General features: G+C 39.7%; 1 protein-coding gene across 5 annotated transcripts in view; it reads left to right on the forward strand.

Annotated features, from left to right (window-relative positions):
- Positions 1-17,287, forward strand: part of FOXN3 (forkhead box N3) — a 184,692-nt gene that overhangs the window by 79,154 nt on the left and 88,251 nt on the right. For all 5 annotated transcript variants that reach the window (XM_081936931.1, XM_081936930.1, XM_081936933.1 and 2 more), the window contains exon 4: positions 12,296-12,360. In XM_081936931.1, coding sequence (XP_081793057.1) covers positions 12,296-12,360 — 65 coding nt within the window. The remainder of the gene's footprint in view (positions 1-12,295; positions 12,361-17,287) is intronic.

Genomic DNA, 17,287 nt, shown 5'->3' on the forward strand with positions numbered 1-17,287 from the left:
TTTCTAAGCTGTAATTTTTCTAAAAATAGAAGGTGGATAAAATTCATAATAAATTAAATAATAATGGTCTATAAACCTCTGCTTAAGCATAAACTATTTTCTGTGAACAGTGTTAAATATACAACTTAGGGGATTCCAATAAGTGTATGCATTCAGATTTCCTGTTCTTATTTTCAATTTCATTTTCTGCATATTTCATATTCAATAGGTCTTTCATTCATCTTACAATGGAACATGTGAATTGGCTACAATAATATCATGTGAAATTATACATGTGGTTTCAAAAATAAGGTATATAAGGCAATTTTCTAACCTGTAAAGCAAAAAGGAATAAAATAATTGTATTCACATTTTACAGATTTTAATCCCTAAGTAAGAAAGATTTTCAACTGGCAAGAGATTGGCTTTACTAATTTACCAAGTCATCATAGTAGAATCTGTAAATTTATTGAATAACCTGAGAAACATTAACAGGGACTTCAATGGATATATTCCACATACAGGTACTCCTCCACTTACAACAATAATTGGAATTGGAGTCTTGGTCATTGAACAAAGCAATCATTAAATGAGATGTAATGTGACTGTTTTGCTAAATGTCTGTAATCGGGACAGCCCCATTATTGGTTGTTAAATGATCTTGTAGGTTGTTAAACAGACAGCATCTCAAGTAAGGAGTGCGGAGTGCCTCAGGGTGACACAGGGTGGCACAGGGTATGCTGCAGTCCACCAGCACAAACAAAATAACCCATTTGCAATTGCTTTCCTGTTGCTGTCAAGATTTTCAGCAGGATTTTCATTCCCAGAGCAGAAGGCAAGAGATGAGAAGGAGTCCTCTTGGCATTGGTAGTGGTTTGTGACCTTTCCTACTAGCTTCCTCATTGACTTCCTGAGTACTCCGCAGGGAGGATTACAAAGGGTGATCACATGATCTCAGGGCAATCATGGCAATCTATTATAAGTGCAAATGGGTTGCCAAGCACCCAGATTGCAATCACACGACCATTGGGGTGGTGCAATGGCTGTAACATCAGGCATCAGTCATAAGTCCCTTTATTCAGTGCCATTGTTAACTTCAAAAAGATGTTGAATGAATGATACCAAATCAAGAACTACCTGTGTGTAAAAATATTGCTGCAAAAATATTGACAGTATTTGAAGAGAAATTGTTGCATGCGTGAAAAGTAATATCAACTATGATTAAATTAACTTATTAATTACAAATACATTATATTAAATCACATTTACCTATTTCTTTTCTTTATTCGAAGTTAATTTGGGGTATATGGCCTTTGATCTCCCCAATCAAAACCATAAGGATAGCCATTTGGATTTAAATACTTAAGTGGTTCAAAATGATGCTAATTAAAGCTTAAAGCCCTCCATCCCCTAGATTTTTTTCTAGAGAGAGAAAAAACAAATCCTATCAGTGATACTACAGTTTCCACACCCAGTTTTTCAAGTAAGATGCAGTTCGGACCTCACAAACCTAGCTAATTATTTGGATTTGAGACATTGGCCTGCAAATCATTATCTTGTTCTGTTTAAAATGAAACCATAGTTAGATTGTCTAACTGCCCACTTTTCTAAAATACTACTTTTTCAGTCTTTGGAGGGTTTGTATTTTTATGAATAGCCATCTGATAATCAGAGACTGCAAAGCTCTGGTATTTGTCCCCCACCCCCAATGCTCTTCTGTAAGAAGAAAAAAAATATGAATTGCACTTGCCATACATTACCATCACCATGGTTTTTACATACCATTCCTATAACACGATGCAAAGTATGTGTCTGTGGAATATAAACAGACTACAGTCTGTTTGTCCAGTGAGCAGTTGGAAAGCTAGAAAAAAATGAACATTAACAATGGAAGAGAAAAATGCTACCTTTAAAAACTGCTGCACGATGTTTTATACATGGCAGCTATTTTTTAAAAAATTAATAAAGGTTAGTTTAATATTGTTTTCTTTCATGATTATGGAATATGTTCATGTAGAATGGTGCCAGATGTCAAAAGTGGGTAGTTAAAAAGCTTACTAATTTTTCAAAAATGTGTTACTAAGAAAATTGACTACATAGTTGCATGATCTAGTGTGGTATGTATGAGGTAAAGAAAGCCTGAAACACATATGCTTCCTCTGCTTCACTTTGAAAAATGTCCAAAGTTAGCCTTTGATGGCAAGCCACTCAAAGTTTGAATTAAAATGAGCAGCCATAGAAATATTTAAAATTAAAGAAACAATTTTTACTTTCATTTTGGTTAACTGCTGTTTCTTCACATTCCCAGCATAAATCTTGTGGTTAAAGTTCAGTTTCAAATAAGTCGTAATCAATCCACTTGATTGCAGCATATTGCTTAAACGGTTGGACTGGGACTAAAACTCAAGCTCAAGATCTACCTCAGCCATAGCTCATTGTTTATTTATTTATTTATTTCTTAGCGCTTATAGACCACCCCCTCTCCCGAAAGGGACTCGGGGCGGTGTACAGTCCATATCAAAATACATCATAATAAACAATTAAAATATTAAGTGGATAAATACATAAATAAGAGGAGGATAAAAAGATATACAGAACTGTACTGCTAAGTAAATAATTTAAAATGTACAGCATTTAAACCCCCAAAATCCTATAAAATTAACTTTAAAAGAGCATTCCCCTTAAAAAACCAGTAAAAATATGTATGCCAGGAGGTAGACGTTAAAATTATGCCAGGCCAGCCAGTCGGAACAGGTGTGTCTTCAATTTCTGTCGGAAGGAGCGGAAGTCAGTAGTGGTTCTAATGTCGGGGGGGAGGTCATTCCAGAGGGTTGGGCCCATCACAGAGAAGGCCCTACTCCTTGGTGTCGCCCGTTGGCATTGCCTAATGGACGGCACCAGGAGAAGCCCCTCCCTGTGAGAGCGAATTGGCCGCAGGGATGTGTGTGGGAGGATGCGATCCCGCAGGTAACTAGGCCCTATGCCATGGAGCGCTTTAAAGATGGTGGTCAGAACCTTGAAAGACCACAGGTAGCCAGTGCAGCTCGCGCAGGAGCGGTGTTACGTGGGAGTACCTAGTACTCCCCATGACTGCCCGCGCGGCTGCGTTCTGGACTAGCTGCAGTCTTTGGGCGCGTCCCAAGGGAAGCCCCATGTAGAGAGCGTTGCAGTAGTCCAGGCGAGACGTCACCAGTGCATGAGAGACCGTGCGTAGGGCATCCCGGTCCAGAAGGGGGCGCAATTGGTGCACCAGGCGAACCTGGTGGAACGCCCCCCTTGCCACGGCTGCCACATGGTCATCCATTGACAGCCGGGCATCTAGGAGGACGCCCAAATTGCGCGCCCGTTCCACAGGGGCCAGTTGGTCGCCCCCTATGGCCAGCGTTGGAGTCAGCTGACTGAACCGAGGTGCCGGTAGCCACAGCCACTCAGTCTTGGAGGGGTTGAGTTTGAGTCTGTTGTCCCCCATCCAGACCCCGACGGCTTCCAAACACCGGGACATCACTTCGACAGCCTCGCTGGGGTGGTTTGGGGTTGAAACATACAGCTGAGTGTCATCAGCGTACAGATGGTATTCAACCCCAAAACCACGGATGATCTCCCCCAGTGGCTTCACATATGCGTTGAACAGGAGGGGCGACAGGACTGACCCCTGCGGCACCCCACAAGTGAGTGGCCTCAGGGTCGACCTCTGCCCCCCTGTCAACACACATTGCGACCGGTCGGAGAGGTAGGAGCCGAACCACCGTAAAACGGTGCCTCCGACTCCCATCCGCTCCAGCCGGCGCAATAGGATACCATGGTCGATGGTATCAAAAGCCGCTGAGAGGTCTAATAGGACCAGGATAGAGGAACAACCTCTATCTCTGGCCCTCCAGAGATCATCAACCAGCGCGACCAAGGCTGTCTCTGTGCTGTGCCCGGGTCGGAAGCCGGACTGGCGTGGGTCTAGATATTCGGATTCGTCAAGGTGTGGTGGAAATTGCTGTGCCACCACATTCTCAACAACCTTCGCTAAAAAGGGAAGGTTGGAGACTGCACGGTAATTAGCCAGCTCCATTGGGTCCAGTGAAGGCCTCTTGAGTAAGGGCCTCACCACCGCCTCTTTCAAGGCAGTTGGTAAGGATCCCTCACCCAATGAGGCGTTCACCAGGCCCAGAAGCCAGCCTCGTGTCACCTCCCAGGATGCCAGTACCAGCCAGGAGGGACACGGGTCCATTGAACATGTGGTGGGTCGCAGCCGTCCACGCAACCTGTCCAAATCCTCGGGGGCAACAGAGTCAAACTCCTCCCAGAATGGTCTCACAAGACTCACTGCTGACGGCTCGTCCGGCCCACTGGAGGGGGCCCATCCGCTCCGGATCTGAGCGACTTTGTCCGGCAGATATTCCCCAAATTCCTCTGCTCTGCCCTGTAAGGGTGCCCCCTGTGTCCTCTGTGACAAGAGGGAGCGGGTCACCCTAAACAGGGCGGCAGGGCGGTTATCCGCGGACGCAATAAGAGCGGCACAATGTCTATGTTTGGCCGCTCTCAATGCCACAAGGTAGGTCCATAAATAGGCTCTTACCTGTGCTCGATCAGACTCGGAGCGTGAGGATCTCCACCTGCTCTCTAGACGTCTCCTATGGCGCTTCATCACCCTCAGCTCCCCGGTATACCAAGGAGCTCGGGTGGATCGCTGCCGCAGGAGAGGTCGCAGAGGCGCAACCCGGTCCAAGGCCCCAGCCGCCGCCGTATTCCAGGCGGCCACTAGGTCCTCCGACCGAGCGCGGGTCAGGGCTACAGGTAGTGGCCCAAGCTCCGTCTGGAACCTATCCGGTTCCATCAGGTGCTTGGGGCGGTACCAGCTTGGACAGGCTGGCTCCGCCTCGCGGTGGGAGGTAGCGGCAGGGAAGTCGAGCCGGAGACATGAGTGATCTGACCATGACAGGGGAGTAATAACTAAATCCCCTATTCCCAGATCACTTGTCCACTGTTCAGATACAAAAATAAGGTCCAGTGTGTGACCGCCCTCATGTGTGGGGCCCTGAATTAATTGGGTCAGGCCCATGGCTGTCATTATGAGAACAGTTATGAGAACATAAACAGTGCTCTCCTGGATCAGACCTTTAGCCTATGACTTACAACAGCCTGTATCATATTAAGAAATGTTGGATAACCATTTGTCTGAAGTGGTGTAGGGTTTCCTGCCTAAGCAGGGTGTTGGACTAGAAGACCTCCAAGGTCCCTTCCAATTCTGGTATTGTATTGTATTGTATTGTATTGTAATATTTTTGTGAGAAAAATTGTGAGAAAAATTGGAATGCCGGGCATTTCATCTTTTGCTTCTGAAAGAAACAATCTTTTAAAAATCTCTTATTCTAAGTAGTCAGTTTTCCAGGTAATTACAGTAAACTAAAACCAATATTAAAATTTCTGAGCTGTGAGGAAAGAATGAATGGCAGAAGCATATAAGCATAATATTTTCTACAGTTCATTAATATCCTAGTAAATAAGGTTTACCCTGATGAGTGAAATACAGCAATATGTGTGATTGTAAAAATCTATGTACTTGGATTTCTAAAAAACAGTTTTAGATGTTTTAGCAACTCAAAGGTAACTCTGATTTTTAAATTATTTGCCAACTATTTGATAAGTTGCTTTAAGAAAAAAACTAAAAATAAAATAGAAGGTACATCAAGTTAACTTGATGTTAGGAGCACTTTCTAAGTGCTCCACAGCATCCTTGTGTTTTACCCCTTTATGTCCCCCCCCCAAAAAAAAAAGTTTAGAAGGTATCTGTAGATTACTAAAAAAATGTTAATTACACAGGTTTTTCTTTTATGATTTATTAAAATAGTAACAACACATTCTAATCTAAATTAATTTAAGCCTTTTAAATGCTTTTGACATTAAGCATGTCCTTTAATCTATCCCACTGAAAATATAGCTTTTGTTCCTTCCCGAAATGTCATGGTATAAGCACAGTAAAATATTAAAATACAATTTTAATTAGTCCAGTTATTTTTCTGTTTCTTCTATGCTTGAATTGTAAAGAATACCTGTTGCTAGGTAACTCTTAATTGTGATATTAACTGCCAACAGTTGTCAGAAAGTATAGTAAATTCTCTTATCTTCTTAATAAAAATTACTAAAGTGATTGCTATACATAAATATTCCATTTTAATTTAAAAATTATAATGCTGCAATATAGTTTGGCTTACTATTAGACTATTTTTAAAATTCTGCTAAAGTGCTTTTTCCTGTTATCATAGAGACAGGAGCCAGACTGGGTATGCTCCGTCCATTAACCAGTCGGACTGAGTCTACACTTATGATGTCATTGGGCCCTTGTGGCTCCTCCCCAGTTTCAGATTCAGTCCAACCTGGACTGGCTCTGAGAATTGATCTCACCTCCAAATTATTTAATTATATCTTTAATCGGTGAATTTTTCCAAAAGATTTGGTTGTTCCTTTAAATTGGTTCCTTAAATAATCCTTTATTCTACAAATTGGAGGGAAATTCGAAACTGATCTCTGGCTGCCTCTCCTCAGCCCTCTGATTTCCTGCGGCCACGAGTTTGCTCAGGAAGCCTGCCTTGCAATCAGATCGGCCAACTCACAAGCTACGGCTCCACGGCTGTTTCCCCCTGCCGCTCCTTGATTCTGGGCACTTGGAGGGATGCGCGACCGGCCATTTTGCGTGCAGCGGTTCCAGGCGAGTCCGGTGGCCATTCTGGAGATCGCCTGGCCACACTCAGTAACAGCGGCCATTTGGCGGGTCAGAAAAGCCCGCGAAGATAGCAGCGGCCATTTTAAGGCTCGGAAAAGCCTCAGAGAAAAAAAGTCAGCCATTTTGGATGCTTTAAAAAAGGCACAAACTCTACAGCAGTTGTTTAGAGTGCCCAGCAATGCGGGATCACCCCAGGTGGACTGGATCAGGAGTGCCTGGCCAGCAAACGGGTGAGACTGTTGCCTATCTTATTGGGGTGTTGATTTATGTTTGGGAAAATGGCTGACCCCTCTATGGATACGAATGCAGGATTAGAGGAGGCAGAGCTATCAAGGGCAAAGAGCAGCAGGAAGAGGCAAGCCAAAGAGGCCCCTTCCTCAGGAGTAAACCCCAAGGTCTCTAAAGCGACTACCAGGGCAGAAGAGCACAGGCAGAAGGCCCTTGAGAAAGAATTTCAGAGTGCCCAAAAACAACAACATAATCTAACTGCCCAGCCCTCCCTCCGAGGATCACCAAGTGGCATCCCCAGCTCCACCTGTCTTGCCTCCCATGAGCCCTGATCCCCCCCCCCGGCCTATTCAGAAGGGGAATTGTCTTCTTCGGAGTCCTCGTCTTCGATGGAACCTGACAACAGAGGCAATTTCTTTGATGTCCCTCTCAATAGGGAGCGCACCTTTGAACAGGCTTCCCTCCCGGTTACACATGGCTCTGGGGCCCCCCACACCATGTATACCTCTCCTGCTGATATGGCAGAACTGGACCCGACATTCATACCGAAGGTCAATAGCTGTTTCCACCGAGGTCAGAAGATGACCTTACCTGATTTCTGTCCGTCTCCCCATCACAAGACATACGTCGTGCCCTCAAGATCTACATCGACCGCACCGCCTCGTTCCGCCACTCAGAAGCTCTCTTCATCTCCTTTCGCCAAGCCTCCTTGGGTACCAAGGCTTCATCGTCTAGTCTCGGGTGCTGGATAAGAGCCTGTATTAAATTGTCTTACGAACTTCAATCCATACAGGTCCCTGCAAACATTACAGCTCACTCTACTCGCAGCACTGCGACATCTGCGGCTTGGTCCACTCAAGCCACTTTGGAAGATGTCTGCCGGGCGGCCACCTAGGCGTCTCCCACAGTCTTCATACGTCATTACAAGTTGGACAAGTACACGTCGGCTGATGCAGTTTTTGGGCGCAGGGTGCTACAACAAGTGCTTGTGCCCTAACGGACCTTTTTTACAATTTCCCACCCTAGTGAACAGCCCAGTCTTTGGTACATCCCAGTCTGGCTGCTGTCTCTACCATAACAGGAAAATGGGTGTCGGTTCTTACCTGATACACTCATTTTCTGGTAGAGTAGAGACAGCAGCCAGCCCCGCCCTGGTATCTGTCACACGAGGGAATTCCTTGTGTGGAGGAGAGAGATACAGTGATTATAGACTTTCACTTTTTGCTCACAATTCTCACTTGAGTCTACAGTTTTCTTTCATTTGAAACTGGGGAAGGAGCCACAAGGGCCCAATGACATTATAAATGTAGACTCAGTCCGATTGGTTAATGGATGGAGCATGCCCAGTCTGGCTGCTGTCTCTATTCTACCAGAAAATGAGCATATCAGGTAAGAACAAACGCCCATTCTCTTGGCTTAAATGTTAGCAACTTTTATTATATTGTGTTGAGAACTATTATGAGTTGAGAACTCATAATGATTAATCATGCATACATATATATATATAATACTGGAATAATAGCATTTATGTAGTCATCTAGTTTCTGATTGCCACCTGCCAGCTTGATAATGAATAATCAATTCCATCAATATTTGAGTGGTTTTGACATAGTAACTGCTCATCCCACAAATCATAACAGCCATGTAACTGTTCTGACCGAGGCTTCCCAAGAGCATGAAGCAAACTCCTTGTCACAACAAAAAACCTTTTTATTAATTTACTGTGAATTCTGCTCATTCACATCCAGCAAAGTCTTTCAAGGGAGGATTTACAGTCACAGACCTTACCTGGCATGGAGAGCTGACGGGGTGATATCTGCAAAACTTGGCAAGGAGCCTCGTAGAGTCACAAACCAATTAAGTGAACTAATTGTCTCCTGCAAACTCCATTCCCCTTTTGCTCCACTTTTATTTCCTCTGGGAGTGGCCATTCATGGTCCACCTGTGGCATTACTCCCAATTCGACCCCTATTCTTTAGCTGTTTCCTTCGTCTGGCAACTCTGTGCACGGGCACAGTGGGAACAGGCTCCAGCTGTTCGTCTGCCTCACTGATGTCTGACTCTTAAGACAGCTAATAACTGGCATGCTAGTTGGCCCCCTCTCTGCCTCCGACACAGATCCCTCATCAGAGCCTTCCCCAGACTCCAGCACTGGCCCATGTTCCTCCCCAACCTCCTCACTGTCTGAATCTGCTGCCAGCTCCACTGGCTACTGGCAGGCAACAATAGTAATACAGGAAGGACTTTTACCTACAAGATGTGTTTGTAACTGGCAGTTTTTCTATCTGACTTTTCTGTCACTTGATGTTATTTGAGAAGGTCTTCCAGTTTCTATGATATATTTTCAAGGAATAAAATAGGGGGGAAAAGGATACAATAAATACCCCAAAGTGTCTTCTTTTTTTACTCTTTGAATCTTTGACCAAAAAAGCTGTTGGTGTAGTATGACAGCGGTATCCTAAAACCTTTATTGAAAAAACAAGTCAAGGCTGTCATTTACTTCTAGTTTCTGGCAAAAAAAATGCTCATGATATCCATGACTTAACAATTGTTATTTTGGGCTTAATTGCAATACTAAGTTGATGACTCCTCTATAGAAGAAATATTGGTGAGAAGGAATCTGTAGAGTTAAGCAATACCTATTCTTGTATATATTTTAGTAAACGTAATATTTGAAAGTAGTATATGAGAATGGATTGGGCTCACATGTTAACATTAAGTATATTTTCCAAATGATCTTTATTAATTTTACTTTTATACATATTTGAACTCAAATGTTGTCTTTTCACAGCTTGTCATTTGAAGAAATTAAAAAGTATTAAAAACAAAAATTCAGGTAATTTAATAAGTGTTAGGGAACAAGAAGGAGAAGGCTTGCCATATTTTTTGCTTTGTACTTTAAATATAAATATTAGGATACAAACACTTGAACATTGTTGAAGTAACTGAGTGCTTGTTTCTGTCTGTCTGTAATTTTATTTATTTAGTTATCTTATTTGTTTGTCAAACATGTACAAGATAACAAGTATAGGTTTGAACATAAACAGAACAAAGGAAGTAAATACAGATAAATGGAGACAATAAAACAGGGATGGTAGGCATATTGGTGTGCTTGTGCATGCCCACTTAATGGACCTTAATAATGGGGGGAGGTCTACGGTGGACAGTTTAAGATTGAAGCCTTGAGGGTTTGAGACTGTAACAACAGAGTCAGGTAGAACATTCCAGGCGTTGACCACTCTGTTGCTGAAGTCGTATTTTCTGCAATCGAGTTTGAAGCTCTTTACCTTGACTTTGTATCGATTGTTTGCCCTTGTATGATTGTGATTGAAGCTGAAGAAGTCGTTGACAGGCAATGTTAGGAATGTAAGCTAACAGTTGGTTTAGCAATATATAAACCAGGATGGTAGTACTGTTTCTTTAAGTACTGCTGTAATGTGATTGGTTGCTGTTACCTCAAGCAGCCATGAGAGGGAGCCAGAATGACTGTTAGCTCTCTGTTTGTTAGATGTTGATCGGTGGATGTATCGTGAGTTACTGTGTTTTTGCTACTGTTAGCTGCTTTGTGTGCTAAACTGATTATTTGATATTGGACTGTGTTTGAAGGATCATTCCTTAACTGAGAACATTGATAACTGATTGACTGAACCGTCAATGACTTGGACTTTAAATTGACCTCTGAATGCCTCTATATTTCCACATAGTAAACTACTATATTTTATACTATTCGGTGTCCCTGTATGCTGGTTTGTGCGTGTTCTTCCATACCACTCTCATAGCGCTTCTCTGCACACTCGCTCTCCTAACGGAGAGCTTACTTAACAGGCAAGACATTGTAGCAGACAATTTTGTGTACTATGCTTAGATTGACTGCAGGTGACGCTGTTCCAGATTGTCCAAGGCCAAAATTTCAAGCCTGGTGGCATAGGGAATTCTATTGTGAGTAGAGGAGTAGTGTACTCGTCTCGTGAAATACATCTGAACCCGCTCAATCATGTTAATGTCCGATATACAGTGTGGCTTCCAGGCGGACTAGCTGTATTCAAGAATTGGTCTGGCAAAGTTATAGTTTTATTTATAGTTTGCTTGGACTGGACACTTGCATTTAGTAGTGTATTAATATTCTACATGTGTTTACATTTCATGAAGGTTAGAACAGCTTATCTTTTGTTTAGAGTAGAAGTTGCCTAGACTAAAATAATATATATGTGTGTGTGTGTGTGTGTGTGTTTGTTTTCGTATATATATATACACACACACACAAACACACACACACACACACACACACACATACAGTATATTTCATTGTTTGATTTCATACATATAGTCTTTTGAAAATCTGAAACTCGGTTGCAAAACTTTGGTGCCAGTGGTTGTTTCCTGGCTACTGCATTTTTGCAAATACAGCAGCATTGTGTGATAAAATAACTGTAGGGTGCCACATAGATGAGACCTCTAATACAGTTTAAAAGCCTATTATTTTTCCTCCTTAGTGCTCTTTGTGCTCATTCCAAATCAGATTGTGAGCAAATTGTTACCTTAATTTGATTTGGAGGCCCTGATGCAGATTTTACTGTAGGCAACTTCCTAAGTTATACCTGATTTAGCACCTATGTAATTTTATTTATTTTTTATTGTGGCTTTATTCTATCTATATAGATACCTATATTTTTCAGACCAGGAATGTTCCAAAATGTAAATGTATGGTAAAAATATACTTCTTTCCCCAAATGTCCTTATTCTAATTTCTGATGTCATATATCTATCAAGGGCATTTCCTGTTCTGCTACTCATAAGTCTTTATATGATATATCTGATCTGACAATACGCACAGAAATTATTAGCTTATTTATAGTTTGCTTGGACTGGACACTTGCATTTAGTAGTGTATTAATATTCTACATGTGTTTACATTTCATGAAGGTTAGAACAGCTTATCTTTTGTTTAGAGTAGAAGTTGCCTAGACTAAAATAAAATAGTATCCAGTTCAGAGCCAAATCAATAGCTTATATAATTCTGTTTAAAATTGTCTTGAAGCATATGAGAATGTAAAACGGTGTTTTAACATTAAACTTAACGAATGCTTTGCTGTTAATGGTTTTAAAAGAAATAATACATAGGTTAAACATGTTGTTTCTAGTTTCCCTTTCTTAAATATGTGTATGTAGACAATAGGTTCTTTTTTTTCTTTTTGCAAACTGAATATGATTGACGAATGTTTTTTTATAAAGAGAGAATTCTGCTATTCAAAAAATAAATGTTATTTTCTTAAAACTGATGTCCAAATTTACAAAATTATGTAAAAATATGATTAGGTAATTTGCAAATAACCAAATATAAATGTTTTTTTACACCATTTCCCCCTTTTAAACTAGCACATCCAGTCCACCCATTTGGCCAGGAAGCACCTTTATCAAGAGAAATGGAGCTCTTCTGCAAGGTAGGCCAAAGATTCTCTGTTACAATAATTGCCATGTTGCCCATTGTTTCAGGAGAAAAGCTTATTTATAGTTCTTTTATCCTTTTTTCAGTATCTACATTCATATGTAGTATACTGATGAGCTCAATTTGTTTTACCATGAAATATTTTAATATGCTATGAATGCATCTCTTTTCTTCCATCCATGGTTCACAGAGCATGATACCGTTCAACTTGTGTTGATGAATAATATAGTTTTGCTTCTGCATGTATCAGTGGAAAAATACTTCTAGCTGTAGTCGTGTGACAGGTGTATCTCAGAGGGTAATGTACAGTGGTTGATATGCAAGACACAGTCACTTTTTTCTATTACAGTATAATTATGAGTATTTTTCTCCAGTTTAGTACTGGAGACAAGAATTGTTGTTCAGTAGCGAAGGAATGCTTGCAAGGCATGATTGTTCTCTTTATATTTGTTGGTTTTCATTTTTCCATTTGAGTGATATTGACTAGTTATTATGGAGCTGAACTTGGAAATTACATTAGATAGAATATGAAAGAGTTTTTTAATTGTTGCATGCCAGTTTTGAATCTTTGAGGGTTATGTGATTGTAATAATCTTATTTGAATTTAATTGTCAGTGATGGAAATTGATATTCTGTGTAATTTTAATGCATTATTTAAGAGGAAATCTATTTATTTTTTGATGACTCGGGGAGTTAGTAAGTATCCAGAATCTCTCATCCAGTTACTACTGCTTCATTCATGTTCAGAACATAGAGTAAGGCTAATTTTCTACAGCCTTGAATATATTTTTAATTTCTACTTTAATCATGTTGGTTAAAAATGTCAATGTGTCATTTTTAGAGGTTTCTATCTTTAGATCGCAAAATACATCATAAGAACCATATGAGATGACTGAATTGATATAAAACTGAAAATTGGTATCTAATCTACCACTTACCTAAATAGTGCTCAGAAGAGGAATAAAAGACACCAGCTATTTTAGTAATTATTATTGTTAATATATAATGAAAACATTACTGTTATTATTTGAAGAGATATTAAGAATTTTAATATCTAAGTCCTAGCAGAGAAAGACATCTTATACTTCAAACTTTTCAGATTTACTGAGACTGCAATCCTCTACATGCTTATTTGGGAATGTATTAATTTTACCCAGAGGAGATCTGGATAAGATTATGATTATATTTTTATCTAGAATTTCCGTTTTACAGTGGCATAAGCTATTAATGATGTATTCCTTACCAAATATAGTTATTATCTGAATAGATAGAAAATAGCTTTACAAAAAAAAGAAAGAATGTCTTAGAATAGCAAAATAGAAAAGTGAATAAAATAGTATTATTGGTGCTGCCTATTCTTGATTATCAGGAAAAGATGCATGTTAAAATATGTTTCTTGTGAAATTTCGTAGGCACAGTAGACATAGGCTTCTGTGAATATAGAAGAGCATGGAAAGAACTCATAGATGAAAACAAGAGAAAATACTAAAATTTATAGAGAATGTAATCAAAGAATTTAATAAAAAGGTTTAATTAATTCAATCTTTTAGGACATGGCATCTTAATAAGTTAGAATTTTAAATTCAGCAATGGAGTTATTCTTATTAATAAACATTAATAGAAGTACCTTTCATATATTTCTTCCTTGCATTTTAATAGTGAAGTGTTAGTAGTTGTCTGACCACTGTAAGATTAATCCATGAATGGTTCATATCTCAATAGCTGTACAAGTAAAAAAACAATAAGATTGCTTTGCAGTAACTGAACAACTGAGTATATTTAGATGCAAATTTAAACCTATATTTTTGTATGCATGAAAAATTATGTCTGCAAAAAATGAACAAAACATAAAAACAGTTGATCCATTGTAGCTAGATCATTTCTAGATCATTGAGCTAAATCTACCTCAATTGACTACCTGCATTTATTTCATTATGCTTTATCCAGGTTGATTGTAACTAGAGGGATAATGTGCTAGGACAGTGGTGGGCAACCTTTTTTTTCAACTGAGCCAAATCTCGCCAAAACCACGATTGAAATTTACTTTGAGAGCCACATTTTTAAAACCGAAAATACATAGGATGGTACACTGTTTTTAGTTTCAATAAGTTTTTATTGAGAATATTCTGCATGCAAGTATCCACATAGGTCGGGAGGATACAAATAACACAACTAATAAAACAAAAACTTTAGAACGATATTATTTATCGATAACATTAAATTCCGTAAAATTTGCCTTACAATGTAGAGAAAATTACATCCTGACATTGACTGACAAAGTCACAACCACTAATGTGAACATTGGCCTTGCATTTCCTTGGATAGTTTGAGTAAGTCAGGTTTGTATGTTGTTGTTTTTAATTTCATCTCTCTCTCCCACTTTCTTCTTTTTTTTCTTTTTCTTTCTCTCTCTCTCTCTGGCTCTTTGTCTCTCTCTCCCTCCCTCCCCCATCTCTGTCACTCTGTGTGTGTGTGTGTCTGTCTGTCTCTCACTCACTCTGTGTGTGTGTGTGTGTGTCTGTCTCTGTCTCTCCCTCTGTCTCTCTCCCCTCCCTTCCTCTCTCTCTGTCACTCTGTGTATGTGGGTGTGTCTGTCTCTCACTCATTCACTTAATCACTCACTCTGTGTGTGTCTCTCTGTCTGTCTATCTTTCTCTCCCTCCCTCCCCCTCTCTGTCTCTCTCTGTCTGTGTGTGTGTGTGTGTCTGTCTGTCAGTCTCTCTCTGATTTCCTCCCTCACTCCCTCTCTCTGTTCCTCTCTCTGTCTGTCTTTCTCACTCACACACACACACACACTGTGGTCACCTTGTTGAGTGTTCCAATCACATTTGAAACACTCAACAACTGGCCTGCATTTATGGTATTTTGCAGCATTCTGCAGTCATAGGACCAAAATTGGTTGTCACTCGCCCGGGCTTTTGCAGAAGCTTCCCTCCGAAGCCCGAGAGGAGGGAGGGGAGTGGGCACCCGGCACACAGAAGAGCCGCATTAAAGGGTGTAAAGAGCCGCATGTGGCTCCCGAGCCGCGGGTTGCCCACCACTGTGCTAGGATATTCAGAATCTCAATAATGTTTTTAGAATAGAAATTTAATGAAGTGTCCAGGTTGATTACATAGCTGCCATCAAACATGAGGATTTTAATTAACAAACAGGTTGTAACACATTGTCATAATGACCATCAACATCACAAACTGTTTATTCAACTGGTTCCTTTTTAAATTGGTTTTGACTGCTCCAAATAATCTATAGCTTCACTATTTTGATTGTAGAAACTCCACTGTATGTGCAATTAGCTTTTTATGACATTGTGCAATTATTATACATGTTCTTGGTTACAGTGTATCTTAAAACTTTTGGTTTTATCATTCTCATGTTTAAATGTTTAAATGAAACTTTTCAACAAAATCCTTTGGATGTATAACTGGTTGCTTTCTAGCTACCCCCCCCCCCCAAAAAAAAAATCCAAGTCATAGAAATATTTTTCACTCCTGTTTTTATAGCAGATGTAGATTGCTTTAATTTGTTAATAATGAATTATTAATTGTGCAAACATGCTCAAGGAGAAATAACATTGTACATAAAACTATGTACAGTCCTAGTAATCCTTGTATGATTGCAACCCGAATAATGGTAACTTTTCTGTGTAGCTGGATACTTCTAATTTCTGGAGTGTAATATTTTAGTGTTATCAGAATGTCATTTGCTAAATAGAACACAAGGTGGGTTTTTTTAATCCAACATGTTACATTAACAAAATGTTCAAGATTTTGAAATTGTGTCTTCAACAATACAAGCAATGAGAACTTCCTGTTATAAAAAATTAGATTCAGAAGAGACAAAGGAACCTAAGATCAAATTGCTAAAATCTGATCGTTTGTAGAAAAGACCAAGGTTTTTTTTTTAAATTCTCTTTTTGCTTTATTAAATATACTAAGGCTTTTAATTGTATAGAAAACAATAAACCACGGAGAGTCCTTAAAAACATAGATGCAATGGATTGCCTGAATATCCAGGTATAAATTCGGACATTCTGAATTTATATGGAGTTGAGAATGCAACAGCTAGAATAGAATTTGGAACAATTAACTAGTTGAAAATTGGAAAAAGAGTGTACCAAGGTAATTGGGAGGAGGTTTGTGTGTCTACCTTAGCTTCAATGGCTGCCAATGTCCATAAAGGGTTTTTTAAAAACTATGACTCTTACATGCTGATTTTTTCAGAAGTGCTGAACTATAAAAAATAGAAAATGAAATAGAAATTGTTAGGAGAAACATCAGCTGGTGATGCCATCATGGTTTTTCTTCAGTTCTAATTTATCAAAGTGAAAGCTGGATATTCAGAAAAACTGAATGAAAGGTGAAATTGATGTCCCTAAAATGGGGTGCTGGAGATAATTGAGAATTCCTTTGCCTATAAGAATAAATCACTCAAAACTAGGTGAAAGTGAAACAAGACTGCTCATTGCAGATCCTAATAATAAAGCTTTAATATTTTGGACAGATAATGCAAAGGCAAGTCTCAATGAAAAAGACTTTGATGGTTGGAAAAATCAAAGATTTTTTTTTTAAAAGAAGCTGACAGAGAACAAGGTAGCTAGGTACTATCCTTCATAATGCAAGCATGAGCTTGAGCTTGAGAATGCAAAGAAGCAATTACTGCAGGCAGTTCTAGTTAAATTATGTCCGTTAGGTCATGAAAAGTTAAAAGTGACTGATGAACAAGAGTAAATTTATGATGGTGGCCTTTAGCATAGCTCCTTTCACAGCTTTGCTCTTCCCCTACTTTTTATATTGTTTGAGTTATGATCTATATGGCTGCCCATCTTAAAACACAATTCTGGGCATCTCACAATGCAACTCCAAACTATAATAACCATAAAAACACCACCAATCCCCATCACTTCAATCATGTCCTAGGGATGC

The sequence above is a fragment of the Natrix helvetica genome (assembly GCF_964273705.1).
Source record: "Natrix helvetica genome assembly, chromosome: 1".
NCBI classification, from domain to species: domain Eukaryota; kingdom Metazoa; phylum Chordata; class Lepidosauria; order Squamata; family Natricidae; genus Natrix; species Natrix helvetica.